The sequence below is a fragment of the Chlorocebus sabaeus genome, chromosome 16 (assembly GCF_047675955.1).
Source record: "Chlorocebus sabaeus isolate Y175 chromosome 16, mChlSab1.0.hap1, whole genome shotgun sequence".
Lineage (NCBI taxonomy): Eukaryota > Metazoa > Chordata > Mammalia > Primates > Cercopithecidae > Chlorocebus > Chlorocebus sabaeus.
Genome location: NC_132919.1, coordinates 70,633,968 through 70,653,051, shown reverse-complemented (window position 1 = coordinate 70,653,051; position 19,084 = coordinate 70,633,968). Strand labels below are relative to the sequence as shown.

The window sequence follows — 19,084 nt, the reverse complement described above, 5'->3', positions numbered from 1 at the left end:
ACAACATGGATGAACTTGGAGGACATTATGGTAAGTGAAATTAACCAGGCACAGGAAGACAAACAGCACATTCTCTCACTGCTATGTGAAATCTAAAGAAGTTAATCTCATAGAAGTAGAGAGTAGAATACTGGCTACCAGAGGCTGGGGAGAGTGAGAGGAGGGGAGGATAAGCAGAGATTGGTCAACAGGTACAAAGTTACAGATAGATAGGAGGGATAAGTGTTGGTATTCTAATGTACAGTAGGATGACTATGGTTAGTAATATTGTATCGTATATTTCAAAATAGCTAACAGAGAAGATTTTAAATGCTCTTACCATGAAGAAATGATAAATGTATGAGGTGATGAATATGCTAAACACCCTGACTTGATTATTACAAAATGTATACATGTATGGAAACATCACACTGCACCCCATAAACATGTACAATTATGTGTCAGTTTTTTAAATTAAAAGTTAATTTAATACAAAACATTAGAATGAGTAAATAAAACCAAAGTTTTTGCAAGACCAAAGAACAAATATTTATTAGAAAATAAACATGCCACAAAATCTTAGACAGGAAGAAGGAAATTGCTTCCTTTACAAAGACTTCAGAAGGGCCCAGGTCTTCATGATGAGCCCGGTTCTCGGTTCCCAGCTTGGTTGATGTGGGGTCTTGCGGGCTCAGGGCAGGAGGTTTGTTAAAGTAGAGAAACGGGAGTGTGACTTTTTCAGAAGGTGAGTTGCATGTTCCGGGCAGTCAGTGCCCTGCTCAGCAGGAGAAGGTCCTGCAGGTGGTGCTGCAAGGCGTCGGCTGGCCGCAGGGGGGCCGGCAGCAGGGGGACTGCACAGACACAGGCTGGCAGCAGGTGGTGGCCCAGCAGCAGGGTCTGCAGACCACAGCCGTGCACGACGTGGGGCAGCAGGTGATGGGGCGGCAGCAGCCTTCCTGCAGGGAGCAGGGGTCGCAGCACACCGGGCGGCGGCAGGGCTCGCAGATGGGACGCGTGCAACGGGGCACGCAGGTCACGGGGCGGCACACGGTGGTCTGGCAGGTCACGGGGCGGCAACAGCAGGGGTCGCGGTAGCAGCAGGGCTGGCAGCAGCCTCCCCCATAGCTCAGGGAGGAGAAGGTGGAGCCGCAGCAGGAGCCGGTCATGGTGGTGTCTGAGGCTGGTGTGGGGTGGGCTGTTGAGAGGAGCTGGGTGTTCTCAGGTGTGAATGTCCTCCTCCCGCTCCCCGCCCTTTATATACCCTGGCCAGGGGCAGGTGATCCTTTTCGTTTACCTTTTGGCCAATTAAATAGAATTCTGTTTTGACTAATAGTTGTTTGTGACACACTCATTATCTCATTAAAGAGCTCTTGTTGCATCTCTAAGTATGGATGTACCTACACGGTGTGAAAATCTTAAGAACTCATCGTTGTTTGAGGTGATAGTAGCTCTCGATGCTTATTTTGAATAGATAACACTGGATCAAATCTGGACAAAATGCTCTAAAAAATTTTCAGTTTTTAAAAGAAATTATAAACATAGAGGAGTACATAGAACACTGAGTAGAGCCTATCCCGACCCCAGCAGGGGACTCAAGTCCTTGGAAGCACCTACATGTGAAAAGTGAATCACACGAGTGTTAGACAAGACCTCCCATGTGGTCTGCTTGGGAATATGTTTATCACTTGAAGTAGTGGGATACATAGGCCTTGAATAGGAGAGTAGCTCATCTAGTTTTACAGGATCGATAAAAATTTTTGCAAGCCACTAAGTATTGGAATAATACCTCCAAGACTGCCTTGCATGTTTTCTTTTCTCTAGTACATGGTTCTGTGCAACTCTGGTCCTTCTGGTCATAAGGTGCTGCTTTTTATCTCTGAAACATGTCATTTTTTAGCCTTGCCTTTCTTGTGCATGTAATGAAGAATTCTGTAATGGGAAATTTTTCTTAACATACCTTGACAGCCGGGCGCAGTGGCTCATGCCTGTAATCCCAACACTTGGGGAGGCTGAGGCAGGCAGATCACCTGAGCTCAGGAGTTCAAGACCGCCCTGGGCAATACGGTGAAACCTCAACTCTAATAAAATACAAAAAATTAGCCAGGTGTGGTGGTGGGTGCCTGTAGTCCTAGCTATGCAGGAGGCTGGGGAATGAGAATCACTTGAGCCCCAGAGGCGGAGGTTGCAGTGAGCCAAGATCATGCCACAGAACTCCAGCTTGAGCTACAAAGTGAGACTCCATCTCAAAAGGATATATACATGTATACCTTGACATAAGTGCTATGACTAGCAAGTGACAAGAAAGGGGTTTTCAACCAACATTGCACACATATCCAGTACACTGTTCAACGGAGACACGTTGGGAGGCTGCCCAGTGTTCTGCTGTGGCACTGCTAAAAGCGTGATGGACGGGCTCCTTCAGGAAATGTTGCCAGAGGCAGTTTAGGAACTGCAAAGGGAAGCAATCCCATTACCTTCCAGCTTTACTCCTCCTGTTAGTCACCAGACAGAGTTTTGAATCACTTCAGGATCATTTTCTTTATTTGAAAGAATGTGCCTTGGACCCCGACATCTTAAGCTCCCCAAAAGGAATCTCAAGCATAATTTCAAAACTTTAAAGGGAACGTAAATTGACTGAACCCATAGTCACAATTAGCGAAACAGAAGAAGGAGCTATCAGGCACAATCTCATCACTAGAGACCTTTGACTCTCTTGTTTTAGATTCCTTTCTTTGTTTATGGACATGGGATTTTTGTTTTTCAAAGCAGTAACCAGAGGTAACTAGGTAAAAAGTTGTATATTCTGCTCTTTTTGAGACATATTATCTCAATTTATTTTCATGCTGCTGTGGAGTCTTCATGGTAATCACATTTTATGCAATGGGAGCCTCTTTGGAAGACTTAAATCATCACATTAACAGGACTCATTTCTCTACTGCACAAACTTTGAACCCAAGTTCATTCCAAAGACATCTGTCTCTCCCCTTTGTAAAGATCCAAAAAAATAGTCTGTGTATCATTCAGTAAACCTTTCTAATGTTTATTCACTCTAAGACACTTATCCACACCCCATAGCCAAACTTAATTTGCAGGCAGAGAAATTATGGGTCATGCTTCAGTTATTCATGCCTCAGAGTTGTGAGAGCACAGACAGCTCTGCGGTTTGAAACTGGTGGCAAATCACATCCTATTTTCTGACCCCACTTATTCTGAAACTGGACAATGCTCATTTAAAGCTCTGCCACTTACTGGCTGTGTGTCCTTGGGCCATAATAATAGTTCATATCAGAATTGTTGTAAGGATTACATGAGCTAATATTTGTCAAGTGCTAAGAACAAACAGTGTCTGGTACTTAGTGTCTAAAATATATATATTTATATTAATTTATATTATATTTTATTATATTTATATATATTATATTAATTTAAAATAAATATTTAAATATATAGTATATATAGTAAATATATTTTTAAATGTATAGTAAATATATATTTATACATATATACACATATATAATATGACCTTTTACTATATATAGAGTAAATATATATGTACATATATACATGTATGTATATATGTACATATATACATGTATGTATATATATACATACACATATATATGTATAAGTATATAGTAAAAGGTCATGTTACGTTGGTACTTTTTAAATTCTAAACTTTAAGTTTAGAACAAAGACCAACATATTTTTTATGGCAAATGATCGGTTCTCTGCTCAGTCACCAAAGAATACGCATGAAATAACATTATTCAGTGGCGAGTTCCATTAATAGCATGAAATAAAATAAAAGCACCTGGAAGGAAGAAATAGAGCACCTTCTCATTGAGTACTTACCTCTGTTAAGGGAGTCAGGCTATTGTTGAGCTGACAGGCGGCACATCTGTCAGGACTGTGTATAACAACAAGACCCCTACTGAGAACCCCACAGCCCATGCAATACAGAATGGGGTCTTAGAGAAGCATCCTTAAAAAAAAAAAAAAGCCTTCAAATTGATTTAGACAGATTTCTTGTGGTGGTGGACAACAGATTTTGTGTAATAGACTCTAGAGCTTTATTTCACATTATCATTTAACAATAACATTATGAACAATTTTTTTTTCATTATTTCAACTTTTCCTTTAGATTCAGGGGGTACATTGTGTGATGTACCAGTTTGTTATGTGGGTATATAGTGTGATGCTGAGGTTTGGGGTATGATTGATCCTGTCACCTAGGACTGAGTGTAATACCCAATAGTTTTTCAACCCTTGTCTCCCTCCCTCTCTCCCCGCTCTAGTAGTCCCCGAAGTCTATTGTTGCCATCATTAGGTCAATGAGTACCCGATGTTTAATTCCCATTTGTCAGTGAGAACATATGGCATTTGGTTTTCTGTTCCTGGGTTAATTTGCTTAGGATAATGGCCCCCAGCTGAATCCATGTTACCGTGAAGGACATGAGTTCATTGTTTTTTATGGCTGAGTTGTACTCCGTGGTATATGTGTACCACATTTTCTCTATCCAGTCCACCACTGATGGGAACCTAGGTTGATTCCATGTCTTTGCTATTGTGAATTGTACTGTGACAAACATGCAAGTGCATGTGTCTTTTTGGTAGAATGATTTATTTTCTTTTGGCTACAGACCAAGTAAAGGGATTGCTGGGTCAAATGATAGTTCTATTTTAAGTTCTTGAGAAATCTCCACATTGCCTTCCATAGTGACTGAACTAATCTACATTCCCATCAACAGCATATAAGCATTCTCTCCTCTCGACAGCCTCGTAAGCATCTGTTGTTTTTTTACTATTTTTTTCTTTATTCTGAAAGTATGGGGCTTCAATTACTGAGCTTTTTAATAATAGCCATTCCGACTGGTGCAAGATGGTATCTCATTGTGGTTTTGATTTGCATTTCTTTGATGAATAATGATGTGGGGCATTTTTTCACATGTTTGTTGGCTGCTTGTATGTCTTGTTTTGAGAAGTGATTGTTCAAGTCCTTTGCCCACTTTTTAATGGAGTTGTTTGTTTTTTGCTTGTTCATTTGTTTAAGTTCCTTATAGATTCTGGATATTAGGCCTTTATTGGATGCACAGTTTGTGAATATTTTCTCTCATTCTGTAGGTTGTCTATTTACTGTGTTGATAGTTTCATTTACTGTGCAGAAACTCTTTAGTTTAATTAGGTCCCACTTGTCAATTTTTGTGTTTGTTGCAATTGCTTTTGAGGACTTAGTCATAAATTCTTTCTGAAGATTGACGCTCAGAATGATGTTTTATAGATTTTCTCCTAGGGTTTTTACAGTTTGAGGTCTTACATTTAAATCTTTAATCCATCTTGAGTTAATTTTTCTATATGGTGAAAGGTCGGGGTCTGATTTCAATCCTCTGCATAGAGCTAGCCACCTATCTGAGCACCACTTATCAAATAGGGAGTCCTATCCTCATAGCTTATTTTTGTTAATGTTATCAAAGATTAGATGTTGTATGAGTGTGGCTTCATTTCTGGGTTCTCTATTCTGTTCCTTTTGTCTATGCCACTTTATATTTTACAACCTTCTGTTTTTGTACCAGTACCATGCTGTTTTGTTTACTGTAGTCTTATAGCATAGTATGAAGTCAGGTAATGTGATGCCTCCAGATTTCTTTTTATTTAGGATTGCTTTGGCTATTTGGGCTCTTTTCAGTTCCATATGAATTTCAGAATAGTTTTTTTCTGGTTCTGTGAAAAATGAGATTGGTAGCTTGATAAAAACAGCATTGAATCTGTAGATTGCTTTGGGCAGTGTGGCCATTTTAATGACATTGATTCTTCCAATCCATTGGCATGGGATGTTTTTCCATTCGTTTGTGTCACCTATCATTTCTTTAAGTCGTGTTCTGTAATTTTCTCTGTAGAGATTTTTCACTTCCTTGGTTAGATGTATTCCTAGGGGGTGTGTGTATGTGTGTGTGGCTATTGAAGTGTAAAATAAAGTCGTAAAATATACAACCATTTTGTGATTAACATGTCTCTCACCATACTAAGAAGAAGTGTTTGACTTAAGGTCTAAATGCAGGAAACATGCATTCTCCAGGGTCTTTTCTAAACTTTTGTGATTATAATTATATTAGTAAGTAAATAATTTACTCTTACATTACTCATGTTTCTTTAACTTTTGAAAGAGAGGTAATTGGCCAGAGGTTGCCTAAGGCTTCTTCCACCTCTAACACCCTGGGTATTCTATGATGTTCCAACAGGTGTTGGATCAGTAAACAGACCATTAGGCTGGGAATGTAAGTTTCAACCCAGGTGCAGCCTCCCAGGGTGTTCCTTGTTGCAGAACATTTCTCAGGTGTTCGATGCATGCCTGGAATTCTGGGCACAAGTGACTCTGTACACATGATAAAGACATAGTTGTACTCATCTTCCTGACTCAGCTGTGCTCCACAAATGCCATTTACAATGATTATAAGAAAACTACTCAGACTTAAGTTATGAGAACTACATAAGAGGATTATTCTGCATCTTGCTTTGAGTATCTCTAGACAAAAGAGAGATGCAATCTACCGGAAGGAAACATCACAAAGACCATGATTTCTATGCTAAGAATATTGAGTTTTATTAAAAAGCAGACAACATGATATGGAAGTTAGACTGGAGTCCTAGGAAGAGAGAGTATTTTTCATCTGTAGTTGGTCTGAAAAGGTGTCTTCAGTGCATAGTGTGAGCTAGTATGAAGAAATGAGAAATGGGCTTCTCAAGGCAACGTGTATTGCTCTGCGGTGAAGCCCTGAGGGGCAGCGGGATGGTCCTGGCCATCTTCTGAAGGGCCCTTCGTGATAACGGGCTGCTCAGCAGGAGAAGGTCCTGCAGGTGGTGCTGCAAGGCGTCGGCTGGCCGCAGGGGGGCCGGCAGCAGGGGGACTGCACAGACACAGGCTGGCAGCAGGTGGTGGCCCAGCAGCAGGGTCTGCAGACCACAGCCGTGCACGACGTGGGGCAGCAGGTGATGGGGCGGCAGCAGCCTTCCTGCAGGGAGCAGGGGTCGCAGCACACCGGGCGGCGGCAGGGCTCGCAGATGGGGCGCGTGCAACGGGGCACGCAGGTCACGGGGCGGCACACGGTGGTCTGGTAGGTCACGGGGCGGCAGCAGCAGGGGTCGCGGTAGCAGCAGGGCTGGCAGCAGCCTCCCCCGTAGCTCAGGGAGGAGAAGGTGGAGCCGCAGCAGGAGCCGGTCATGGTGGTGTCTGAGGCTGGTGTGGGGTGGGTTGTTGAGAGGAGCTGGATGTTCTCAGGTGTGAATGTCCTCCTCCCGCTCCGGGCCCTTTATATACCCTGGCTGGGAGCTGATGACCCCCAGGACACGAGATCATTTCCTTGTTTTCACTTATTCTTCCTGAAATAACACCTGCAGATTAGTAAGTTTTCTAGACATTGTTTAGATACTCAGGTACACATAAAAGTCTATTTGTTTTCCTTATGTGGTGTAGACCCATTATATTTTGCTATTTATGGTTCAAATATGAATTTAATGACCCTAACTTCAAAGTCCCCAATTATCGTTATAATTCAATGATGCTTTTGCCAGTTACTGTTTTGATAGCACAAAGCAGCTGTCATGCTCTGCATGCTCTGAGGGTTACTTGCTAGCAGTTGAAGTGAAGTAAACCTCAAGTTGTTAGCATTCTTTCCCACTGCTAAGCTTCCTGGGCAAAACAAGTTGAGGATAATACTACAGGGATAGTTTAAAAGTCAGGATTTCTCAGTAAAAGAAGAATTTTCCAGTCCTCTTTTTGGAGGTACAAGAATGCATTTCAGTAGGTTTCCATCGTCTTAGAGATATGTTCATTGATTTCTACAGTTGTATCTTTCCAGACCAAGGTAAATTTCACTGTAATCTTCATGATAGCCAGTATCATTAAGTTCTAACTATGTTCCAAGCAGCATATTAAAAAATACACGTATTAATCTAATCTTCATAACATTCTTAGGATGTAGATACTGTTTATTTCTCATTTCACACATGAGGAACCAGATAAGTGACTTACCCAAGGTCATGTACCTAGTAAGTGTTGGAACCAATACTCACTCCAGAAATATCTGTGGGAACATTATTTGTCAGCCCAAAAAGCTGAAGAACTCACGGTAGCTAAAGAATGGATTGTAGGTACCACATTCCCAGATATTAAGGAATGTCTATTTTATTTAGGAACTTTTACAATGTATTTACTTTGAAAACAGTTGTTATTTGTGATATGGCTAATTTTTTAGAGTCAGCTGAAAGGACTCTATGTCTTACCAATAGCCTCAGGAATGGGAAGAATTACCTTCTATTCAGCCTTCTGAAAATGTCAAAACATACCCTAAGGAGATAGTGTCATAGTTGGGCATAATTGAATGATCATGGGGTATTGTGAACAAAGCCACCAAAATGGTGAGGAAGTCAAACAAGTCCATGTAGATGAAGGCTGCAGTCTTGCAGTATAATAAAACCCTTCAGTAGTGATCCCAGTTGAATGTGTTCTCAGGCCTCATCTGGCCCATACCTCAGTGTCTTCAACGTCTCCCTGTGTGCTATGCTGGGGCTCATTTCTGCTTATGGAACCAATTGTCATTTTTAATTGTTTCAAATTGTCATGACTTGTAGGCAAATTATGTCACTCAATCACATTTTAGTCTTTGCCTCTTAATTTGCTTGGTCCTGACCTTTTCCTTTACAACTAAGTCTGTTCTATTAGGTTGGTGCAAAAAGTAATTGCGGTTTTTGGCATTACTTTCAATGGCAAAAGCTGCAATTACTTTTGCACCAATCTAATAGATCTGAAGTTGAAGGTTCAAGTGTAGACGTTCTTATTGATCACACTTCTTGCATGGTTTCTTACAGGCTTACCCAGATCTGCACCAGCCACTTTGGCCAACCAGAGAATGGGGTGACTATGGAAATAAACGAGATTCAATAATAGCGATAACTTTCGGGGGAAACAAGGCATTCTCCATTTGAGAAAACACTTTTAAATAAGGAGGTCTCTAGAAGGCTAAAAAGAAAAGCTCCGAGAGGAGAAAAACAGATGTACTTAGCAAATTTTGAAAACACTGATCAAGATTATATACAAAGAGGCTGAGCGCGGTGGCTCACGCCTGTAATCCCAGCACTTTGGGAGGCTGTGGCGGGCACATCATGAGGTCAGGAGATCGAGACCATCCTGGTTAACATGGTGAAACCCCGTCTCTACTAAAAATACAAAAAATTAGCTGGGCATGATGGCGGGCACCTGTAGTCCCAACTACTCGCAAGGCTGAGGCAGAAGAATGGTGTGAACCCGGGAAGCGGAGCTTGCAGTGAGCAGAGATTGTGCCACTGCACTCCAACCTGGGCAACAGAGCAAGACTCCATCTCCAAAAAAAAAAAAAAAAAAGAAAAAAAAAAGAATATATAGAAAGAAATTAGACTTACGAGCCTATCCATTGGTTAATTACCAAACGGTTAACAAAGATAAAACTCCATTGTACACATACTGAAAATGTAAAGGTTTTGAATATAACAGTCTTCTTGTTGAGAAACTTTTACCATATTTCCAGAAAAAAGATCTTTCTTCATGATTGGTTTATTGTTTTATTTTAAGAATATGCACATCCAGCATGATGAGTTGAGAGTTGGGATGGAATGATGATGTTTTTCTCTCTTCTAACCAATGCCCTTAGAACTTATTCATTCATCATTCAACACATCATTTTTGATTATACTCAGTGTGCCAAATATTGTGCAGGTCAGTGGGAATCTAGTAGTGAACAAAGTTAGTCATGATCCTGGCCCTCAATGTAAATTAGCTCAGCCATTGTGGCAAGCAGTTTGGCAATTTCTAAAAGTATTTAAAACAGAATTGGCATCCAACCCAGCAATTCCATTATTGGGTATGGACCCAGAGGAATAGAAGTCATTCTACCATAAAGACAATACATGCATACATCTGTTCAAAGTAGCAAAAATATGGAATCAACCTAAATACCCATTAAGGGTGGACTGGATAAAGAAAATATGGTACACATACATCACAGAATAGTACACAGCCATTAAAAAAGGAAGTTATGTCCTTTGTAACAATGTGGATGAAGCTGGAGGCCATTATCCTAAGCCAACTAATGCAGATACAGAAAACCAAATACCACATGTTTTCACTTATAAGTGGTATCTAAACATTGAATACATATGGACACAAAGAAGGGAACAACAGATACTGAGGCCTACTTGAGGGCGGATGGTGGGAAGAGGGTGAGGATGAAAACACCACCTGTCTGTTACTATGCTTTTGTTTAATTTAATTAATTAATTAATTTTTTGAGATGGAGTCTCACTCTGTCACCCAGGCAGGAGTGCGGTGGTGCAATCTTGGCTCACCGGAGCCTCTGCCTCCCAGATTCAAGTGATTCTCCTGACTCAGCCTCCTGAGTAGCTTGGATTACAGGCGCATGCCACCATGCCCAGCTAATTTTTGTATATTTAGTAGAGACAGGGTTTCGCCATGTTGGCCAGGCTGGTCTTGAATTCCTGGCCTCAAGTGACCTACCCACCTCAGCCTCCCAAAGTGCTGGGATTACAGGCATGAGCCACTGCACCTGGCCATCTGTTACTATGCTTATTACCTGGGTGATGAAATAATCTGTATACCAAAACCCTGTGACACACAATTTACCTATATAACAAACCTGCACATGTACCCCTGAACTTAAAATAAATTTAAATTTAAAAAGATGAAGACCTCTGCCCTCACAAAGCTTCCCTTGCCTCACTTTTCTCAATGGGCAGGTAGATATGCCCAGGAATACATGCCGAACAATGAAAGAAACCTCTTTTCTATCAGATGCTAGGAACTAAAAACATGTATCTCAGCGAAATGATAGTGGTTAGCCTTCCTTACCAACCTACAAGTATTTAACAGTATCAACAATATATGCAGTATGGATTAATGTTATCACCATTTCAACTGCATTGGTGTTGTTTAAATGCTAAGATGAATGTGGAGCTCAAAACCAGGATGATGACAACCAAGGCTTCATTTCTCCCTGTCTTCTCAGCAGCAGCCACTCCACTGGAAGTAGAACTGGCCGTGATGGTGCTGATGGGAACCATGGAGAATTTGGGATAGTGGTTCCTCCAGCATGGGATGTTCAGTGGCTAGGGATTCCCAGGTCCTCTTTGACATCAATTACTGCACAGTTTTCTACATTGGTGAACAAATGGGGCTGTAACTTAACTTAGACTTCCTCCCCCTTATCATGTGTGTGAATTATTCATAAGTCAAGTTTATGTTTACAGAGACCTACTGTAGTCTCACCATTTCCTCAGCATCACCATAAAACCTGCGACTAGAAATATGAAGGTGAATCACATGAGATGATCAGATTTATTTGACATGCTATTAAAATTATAGACCTTCCACCTGAGTTGTTCCTGTTCTAAGCTCAAAAATGACCCTTAGAAAATCCTTCCTTTCGTTCTGATTCCGTATGCTGTAATGTAAGCTAAATATGAGCTTTTGAAGAGTGATAAACAATAAATAAAAAGAAATGTGTTTACTTCCCCAGAAATAAAATTTTATTTTATTTTTACAGGCAAAAATACAGCATACAAATAGTATTATCCTGGAAGAAAAAAAATATCATCTGAGAACCTTGAAATAATAGAAAAAAGGGTGATGAGTCAGTGGGACAGAGTTCTATTCAAGAGGAGCTTTGATTTTTATTTACTTGTTCTTTTGGTTTGTGTTTTTTTTTTTTTTTTTTTTTTTTTTTTTTTGCCAGAAATTCGAATGATGAAAGCTGGAATTTTTCTCAAGATTGTCAGAGAGGGCCAGGATTAGCTACATAATTATGTGGGGAAACAGGATGTTGTTGTTGAATTCGTGCTTGAGGATCAGCTAGGCTGCAAAGGTGGAGTCTCTCATCTGATCCAGAAGGGGTGGAAGAGTCTGCACATGATTCTGTGCACCTGGGAATGTTTTGTGCGTTGAGGGGAGAGGTGGGGTCAGCAGGAGAAGGTCCTGCAGGTGGTGCTGCAAGGCGTCGGCTGGCCGCAGGGGGGCCGGCAGCAGGGGGACTGCACAGACACAGGCTGGCAGCAGGTGGTGGCCCAGCAGCAGGGTCTGCAGACCACAGCCGTGCACGACGTGGGGCAGCAGGTGATGGGGCGGCAGCAGCCTTCCTGCAGGGAGCAGGGGTCGCAGCACACCGGGCGGCGGCAGGGCTCGCAGATGGGACGCGTGCAGCGGGGCACGCAGGTCACGGGGCGGCACACGGTGGTCTGGTAGGTCACGGGGCGGCAGCAGCAGGGGTCGCGGTAGCAGCAGGGCTGGCAGCAGCCTCCCCCGTAGCTCAGGGAGGAGAAGGTGGAGCCGCAGCAGGAGCCGGTCATGGTGGTGTCTGAGGCTGGTGTGGGGTGGGCTGTTGAGAGGAGCTGGATGTTCTCGGGTGTGAATGTCCTCGTGCCCCTCTGGGCCCTTTATATGCCCTGGCTGGGAGCTAATGACCCCCAGGACGTGAGGTCATTTCCTGGAGTTGTAGCTGCCCGTTGAAATGAGAACTCTGGATTTAACTGCTGAGGCAGTGATCCCTAAATCACTAAAGGATGCTTTGTTTTCTACCTGTCTGCTTTTTCCCTTTAACTGAATACCTGGTGATGTATATCATCAGAACAATTGCTCCAGGTCAGCTTCCAGGTCATGCCATGTGAGAAGGTGCAAGTTTGAAGAATCCAGCGTTACCACCATCACACTTTCCTCTTGTTTGCTGCCATCGGTAACTTAAGCATAAGACTGGAAAGTTCATGAGTCACAGGCCAGGTTTCTGATTGGCATTGAGATCAAGTAAGAATTTCTAAAAAGCCAAAATGGTTCATAAGAGCGGATGTGTATCGATTCTGCTATGGAAAGCATGGCCCAGTGTTTGATGACACAGTGCCTAAATTTGTTTGTAAGAAAATCATCACCAAAGCTGCTAGACTGATTTTATTTTAGTGATCTGAGTTGGTTTATAACTCATTAACACTTATGAGACACTATGTAGATGATGCTGTACTATTTGGGGGTGGAGAGGGAAAGGAAAGAAAAATAACTTTCAAACAGTTTCCTATCACATAGCAGTCACAAATTTTAGTAAGGCAAGACAAAGCTAAATCAAGCAATTAAAAGGAAAGAACTTTTCTGGAAACAATAAGGTCAAAGTAAGTGGGGATTTCATTCATTCTGTGCTTTTCTGAATGCCCTTCCATGATTATTGTCTTAGAAATAAAATTGAAATTGGCTATTTCTGGCTTTCTTGCTTTGACATATGCATTTTGTATTACATACTTCAAAATCTATGGACAATATCTACAAAGGAATCAGTTATCTTTCTGTCACAGCTGCTTTAGTTTGTTGGCTGAGGTTTGCTTATGAGGTGGTAAGGTGGCATTATGAAAAAGACAAGGGGAATTAGTTGAGCTGGTGACCAATAAAATAGCTTTGTCTTTTCCAGCCATAGTGAAGACGAATAGGAATACAGAAAATAAATGTAGAGTTGGAAGGTAGATTAAAGATAACATTGTCCAAGGAATGCTGGTGGTCGTCGGCGCAAATTTACCTCTGAGGTGTGTTTTGTTTTGTTTGCTCTTTTTAAAAATACACCTTTGGTCTACCATATCCCTGATCTTTGAAGGCCTTTGCGTCTATGATCCATCATAGTCCATCACAGTTTTTGGAAGACCAGATTTACAAAATGAATTCCTCCAAAGTCGTATGGATCAAAGAGTGGCAAATCTTTAACAATACCACAGGTCCTCTGTGGAGTAGAAACACTGGTGATGTCTCCTAGTCTTCTTCCAACTTGGAGTCACTCAAAATAGACAACATGTAGCAGTTGTTATTAAAAATTGTTATTCCCTTTAGTGAAATGAAATAAGTACTCACTTGATACATGGTATAGCATACTGTTCTTTGTTTTGGAATGTATACAGAGATGCCAAACTAAAAAGAAATATGTCTATAAATCCACTGCTTTTGTTAACAAAAGAACGCAGTACGAAGAAATACTTTTTTCTAAAATTATAGGCTGTCAGAAACCTTGCTCTTCCAAGCCGTATCAGTAAGAAGCAAACATTCCACTCTTGCCTGGACAGGATCTAAGTCATCTGGACAGAGAAGCAACCTCAGTACCCAAACCAGGTGCAGAATTTCAGACAATTGACTTTCAGACACAACATTCCCCATTTGTCTCAACTATACAGCTTCCAGCAAAAGAGGACCATAAGTCTGTTTCACAGACCACATCTGGTGTTAATTATTTTTTAAACACAGCCCTGTTTTTCCCTGAGCTTATGAAAACACTATGTCATGTAATTTTACCCCACCATTCCTTAACATTTTATAATAACATTTCTGCTCCTTTGTTTGGGAGATGCCCTGTGGTCCTAAGCCATGCGGTCTCCCTTGTTGTAGCAAGTTAATAGTCCTAAGCTATTGGACAAGAGGTGTGTCCCTGATCTTTACCACATGGACTTTTTAGTCATATTATTCAAGTTACACCCATACTTCAAGTGCATAATCACCAGGATGGAAACAAGTAAATCTTAAGCACAGTGAAAATAACTTGTGAGATTTTTGTAGTTGGATAGATAAATAATGTAGTGTTGGTGACCCTTTGTGATGGTGGGCCACGCCCTCTTCTTAATAGTTTTATGAATTGTATTTTGTTAGGAACTAGTCTGGGAGCCACTAGATGTTAGGAAATTTATTAAAATTCTGAAATTAGAATATACATTCCTTAAGGACTTTGTTCTCAGAAATAATCTTAAAAATATCGTCCAATAGTAAGAGTCAGAGATGGGATGGGGAAGATTGATGGGCAAAGGGCAGGAGGAGAATGGAGAAGATAAAGAAGGATTCCAATCCTTTCTCCACCTCTTTGCAGTTGTAAATGACTTACCTTAGCCAGGTTTCCTCGTCTGTAAAATGGGCAGAGTCTTCAGTGCCTGGTGTTCTTCAGAGGCTGGCTTATCATAAAATCCATGCAAATGTGGAAGACAGAGAGAGGAATATAATTAATTAGATATAACTAGAAAAGAGAAAATAGTTTAGTTGGGAGAGATAGAAAAACTAAATGATCAGGGGACTGGTGGAATTTGTTGCTAGAACTTTTTAAAAAAATTCATCTGAGTTTTTTAGATATTCATCTGCCTAAAGTCAGGGAAGGCAAAGTAATCTTTTGGGGTCTATTACAGCTTTGAGTTGTTTAATTCCCTTGGATGGTTCAATGTGAAAGAAAGAGTCTAACCATCAGATACATTTTGCTCAGTCCTTCTTTTTTCCAATGCTACACTCCTATTCATAAATCCTGTAATCTCGGACTCACTCCTGTGGACTTGTAGAATGAATTTTTAAAGATCATTTTCATTCTGAGACAGCCTTAATCTGATGCCAAGTTGTTGTGGGTTTTTTTTTTTTTTGCCTTCTTCATTATATTTTTTAGAAAATCTATTGCTGCCATTAGAAGTGGACTATCCTGAAAAAAAAAATTACAATTTAAGTGTGATTAGTAAAGCCTTCCCCCGAATTTGTTCCCATTCTCAATGATTTGGTATGTAGTAGATAGCACATCTTTTGAGCCTGTTCAATACAGTCATGTCCAAATGCACCACAGGAATATAAATGAATGGTACTGGGCATTTAACTATGTGCCAGGGCATCTTGCAGTCATAAAAAGTTATAAAAGTTATTTAACTTTCCCAACAATCTACGTTGGTAAACGTTGCTTTTCCCACTTTGCGGACAGGAAAACTAGAGTCAGAGAGGTTAAGTTACACCAATGCTGAAATTTTTGCTTTAAATAAATACCTACCTTTTAAAATTCTCGTGGTAAAGACAATTTCCTTTTAATTTATTTTGATAACTAAACAAGCAGAAATTAAACACTAGCTATGTATTAAATGTTGAGCTCAGTATTGGAAGCCAAAATAAACTGTGATCCCCTCCTTGGAGGCCAAAAAAAACATATAATCTCAATACAATGCCTTATGGGGAGGGAGGTAAGCTATTGGAACTTGCTGAGAGCTCCTAACCTGTGTGTGTGTGTGCACGTGTGCACTCATGCATATGTGTGCAAGCGCACAGGTGTGTATGCATTTGCATATGTATTTGTGTGATACAGGGTTTGGGACAGGACTACTGGAGAAGACTGAATTGAATCTTGGAAATGACTCAGAGTTAAGTAGGTGATGAAGGTGAAGAGAAAGAGTGTGTGAAAGAACAGATAAGTGAAAGAACATGAGGAAAAGCAAAACATTTGGAACTGCAAATGTTTAATAACTATAAGGTCAGTGTTGCTTGAAGTGAATCTTAGTGGGGAGCAGTGAGACATGGATCTGTAGAGATGGGCAAAGGACAGGCAGCAGACTGCCTGATGTGCACACGCTTCCTAGCCATGTGGGTAATCTGAGGACTAGTCTAGCTCTCCTGTAACATCTTCAAATACTTGTACTGGGAATCCTAGTGCCTCTCTCTTTTCCTCTTCTGTCTTTCTCATCATCTCCATCATCTTCCTCTTCGCTTTTCTTCCTATTCATTGCCTTGCCTCCCCTCTTCACTTTTATTTAATCCCTTATCTCTTCCTTTTTGTCTCTCTTTTTTGTCATTGTTGTCATTTTATTCCACCTATGACAAGCTCAAGACACTGTCTTTTTGCACATTCATTTCTCTGCCAGATTGATTCTTCTGATTACAGTTTAGCAGGTGCTATTTCAGACTTATTACTATATTACCCTTTTTTTTCTTAACTGTGGTTGTCTTCACTGTGGCTTGTTCCAGTGACTATGCTTGGAAGGCTACCAGGCCGTGCTTGTTGAGGTCTCAAGGAGCTCAAATCTTCCTCCGAAATAATGGTCCTGAAATAATGGTCTTCCTCCGAAATAATGGTCCTGAAATTCTAAGGAATTACATGGAAGTGATAGAAAATAAACAGTCTTGGGCCCCATTCCCAGAGATTTTGATTCATTAGGTTTGGTTTGGGACCCAAGAATGTGCATTTTAAATTGCAAGAGATTCTAGTGTGTATGAGGCATGGGCAACACTTTGAAAAACGCTACTCTAGGAACTGTGCTAAGAAGATGAGATGCGCTGTGCTGGTCAGGTTTACTGCCAGTGGTCATTCTGGGCTTGGCATATGCTATTCCCACTTTTACCCTCTTCATGAACATTGCGTTTCCTTTTGTCTATTCCATTAGCCCATAAGCTCCTTGGATGCAAGGCATGTAGCTTGTTCATCACTAATCAGGCTGCACCTGTCAATTGGAGGTCCCTTGATAAACAATTCTTGAATGACTGAATGGATGAGATTTCCATCGATAAGGTTTTGCTTAGGTTGAGCTTTGGTTCCCTGGTGCAGGTTCCAAAATCTTGCTTATCTGTGTGCACTAATAAACATGCACTAACAAATAAATCAGGGATCAGGGCAGTTTGCTATACCAGGAAAAATTAGTTTATTGACAACAGCGAGCAACACATTGCAAAAGATGATGGTGACAGTTTGAGCACTAAAACCATCAGATTGTAGAATGTGTTTGCAAAGTCCACCCCAGGGATTCTTAAAGGTCAGTTTACTATCCATAATGACTAAGGTTGATGTAGACACCTGAAAAGGTGGGTGAGGGTGGTAGTGGACATCTGCTTATACCAGGCTGTATCCAGATGGTAAAAATCATTATTGTCACCTGGTGAAAAAATATCTATTTTTCTTTTAACTTTTGAAAACACCAAATAGATGTTTAGGTTTCAGTATATTGCTCTGTGGGGGCAGTGGGGTCTCAGCAGGAGAAGGTCCTGCAGGTGGTGCTGCAAGGCGTCGGCTGGCCGCAGGGGGGCCGGCAGCAGGGGGACTGCACAGACACAGGCTGGCAGCAGGTGGTGGCCCAGCAGCAGGGTCTGCAGACCACAGCCGTGCACGACGTGGGGCAGCAGGTGATGGGGCGGCAGCAGCCTTCCTGCAGGGAGCAGGGGTCGCAGCACACCGGGCGGCGGCAGGGCTCGCAGATGGGACGCGTGCAGCGGGGCACGCAGGTCACGGGGCGGCACACGGTGGTCTGGTAGGTCACGGGGCGGCAGCAGCAGGGGTCGCGGTAGCAGCAGGGCTGGCAGCAGCCTCCCCCGTAGCTCAGGGAGGAGAAGGTGGAGCCGCAGCAGGAGCCGGTCATGGTGGTGTCTGAGGCTGGTGTGGGGTGGGCTGTTGAGAGGAGCTGGATGTTCTCGGGTGTGAATGTCCTCCTCCCGCTCCCCGCCCTTTATATACCCTGGCCTGGTGTTGATGACCCCTCGACACGTGATCATTTTCTTGTGCATCTTCTGGCCAATTAAATGAAGATTTAGCATTGACTAATGGTATTTTGGTCACTCTTCACCTCATAACATATTCATGTACATATACCACAAATATTCACTTATTTTCTTGTGTTGTTTATCCTTACCAAATTTAGACATTGGATTCACTTCTGATTAATTTTCCTTTGAAATATTCCTAACACATAAGAGAGAAAAGAATGTGTTTTCTAAACTATTTAGTGTCTAATCGCTCTGCCCTTTGGCGCTAAAATTAGCATGTTATTCCTTGTCTTCAAAGGTTCCCATCACCAGCACCCAAGCAGTGACTTGCCTTATTAATGCACATGGGCATGATGGTAGCAGGTTAATAGCATCATCCTAGTGCAGACCAGTAGTCATCTGCTTCACAGATAGCTCCTTCCATGACTCACTTAAAGACAGGCTTGTGGTTTTTCATGTCAGCAGGGACCACACGAAATGCGGATCCCTGCCCACTGGTGTGGTCACTCTCCCCTGACTAGGACCTGGGCTTTCCTGCCTTGGTTTTGATGTGTCATCATTCACCTGGAATGCCCTCCTCATCCTTCCAATCCAAACTCAACTTCTACCTTGACTGTAAAACCCTATTCAAGAATCCATTGCAATTATTATCTTTGTAATTTATTTGGAATTAGTCATTGCATCTGTAGAGTCTGGGAAGGGATTGTGGAGAATACGTAGGCCTATGCCCTCACTCTACAGCTGAGGTCCTGAGAGTGTACCAAGGTCACACAACGAGGTCACTATATA

The 19,084-nt window shown here is 41.7% G+C and overlaps 4 protein-coding genes and 1 long non-coding RNA gene across 7 annotated transcripts in view; 1 reads left to right on the top strand and 4 right to left on the bottom strand.

Annotated features, from left to right (window-relative positions):
- The window catches only part of LOC103243476 (uncharacterized), a 338,326-nt gene that overhangs the window by 233,056 nt on the left and 86,186 nt on the right, over nucleotides 1-19,084 (top strand). The window lies entirely within an intron of this gene.
- LOC103243484 (keratin-associated protein 2-1) lies at nucleotides 558-1,156 on the bottom strand. Its single transcript, XM_008012754.3, has one exon. The coding sequence runs from the start codon at nucleotides 1,143-1,145 to the stop codon at nucleotides 759-761; it is 387 nt and encodes a 128-aa protein (XP_008010945.2). The 5' UTR covers nucleotides 1,146-1,156; the 3' UTR covers nucleotides 558-758.
- On the bottom strand, nucleotides 6,810-7,588 carry LOC103243481 (keratin-associated protein 2-1). The gene has a single exon (XM_037993492.2). The coding sequence runs from the start codon at nucleotides 7,194-7,196 to the stop codon at nucleotides 6,810-6,812; it is 387 nt and encodes a 128-aa protein (XP_037849420.1). The 5' UTR covers nucleotides 7,197-7,588.
- On the bottom strand, nucleotides 11,612-12,703 carry LOC103243480 (keratin-associated protein 2-1). Its single transcript, XM_008012750.3, has one exon. The coding sequence runs from the start codon at nucleotides 12,364-12,366 to the stop codon at nucleotides 11,980-11,982; it is 387 nt and encodes a 128-aa protein (XP_008010941.1). The 5' UTR covers nucleotides 12,367-12,703; the 3' UTR covers nucleotides 11,612-11,979.
- On the bottom strand, nucleotides 17,300-18,435 carry LOC103243482 (keratin-associated protein 2-1). Its single transcript, XM_008012753.3, has one exon. It carries the CDS (start codon nucleotides 18,169-18,171, stop codon nucleotides 17,785-17,787), a length of 387 nt encoding a protein of 128 aa, XP_008010944.1. The 5' UTR covers nucleotides 18,172-18,435; the 3' UTR covers nucleotides 17,300-17,784.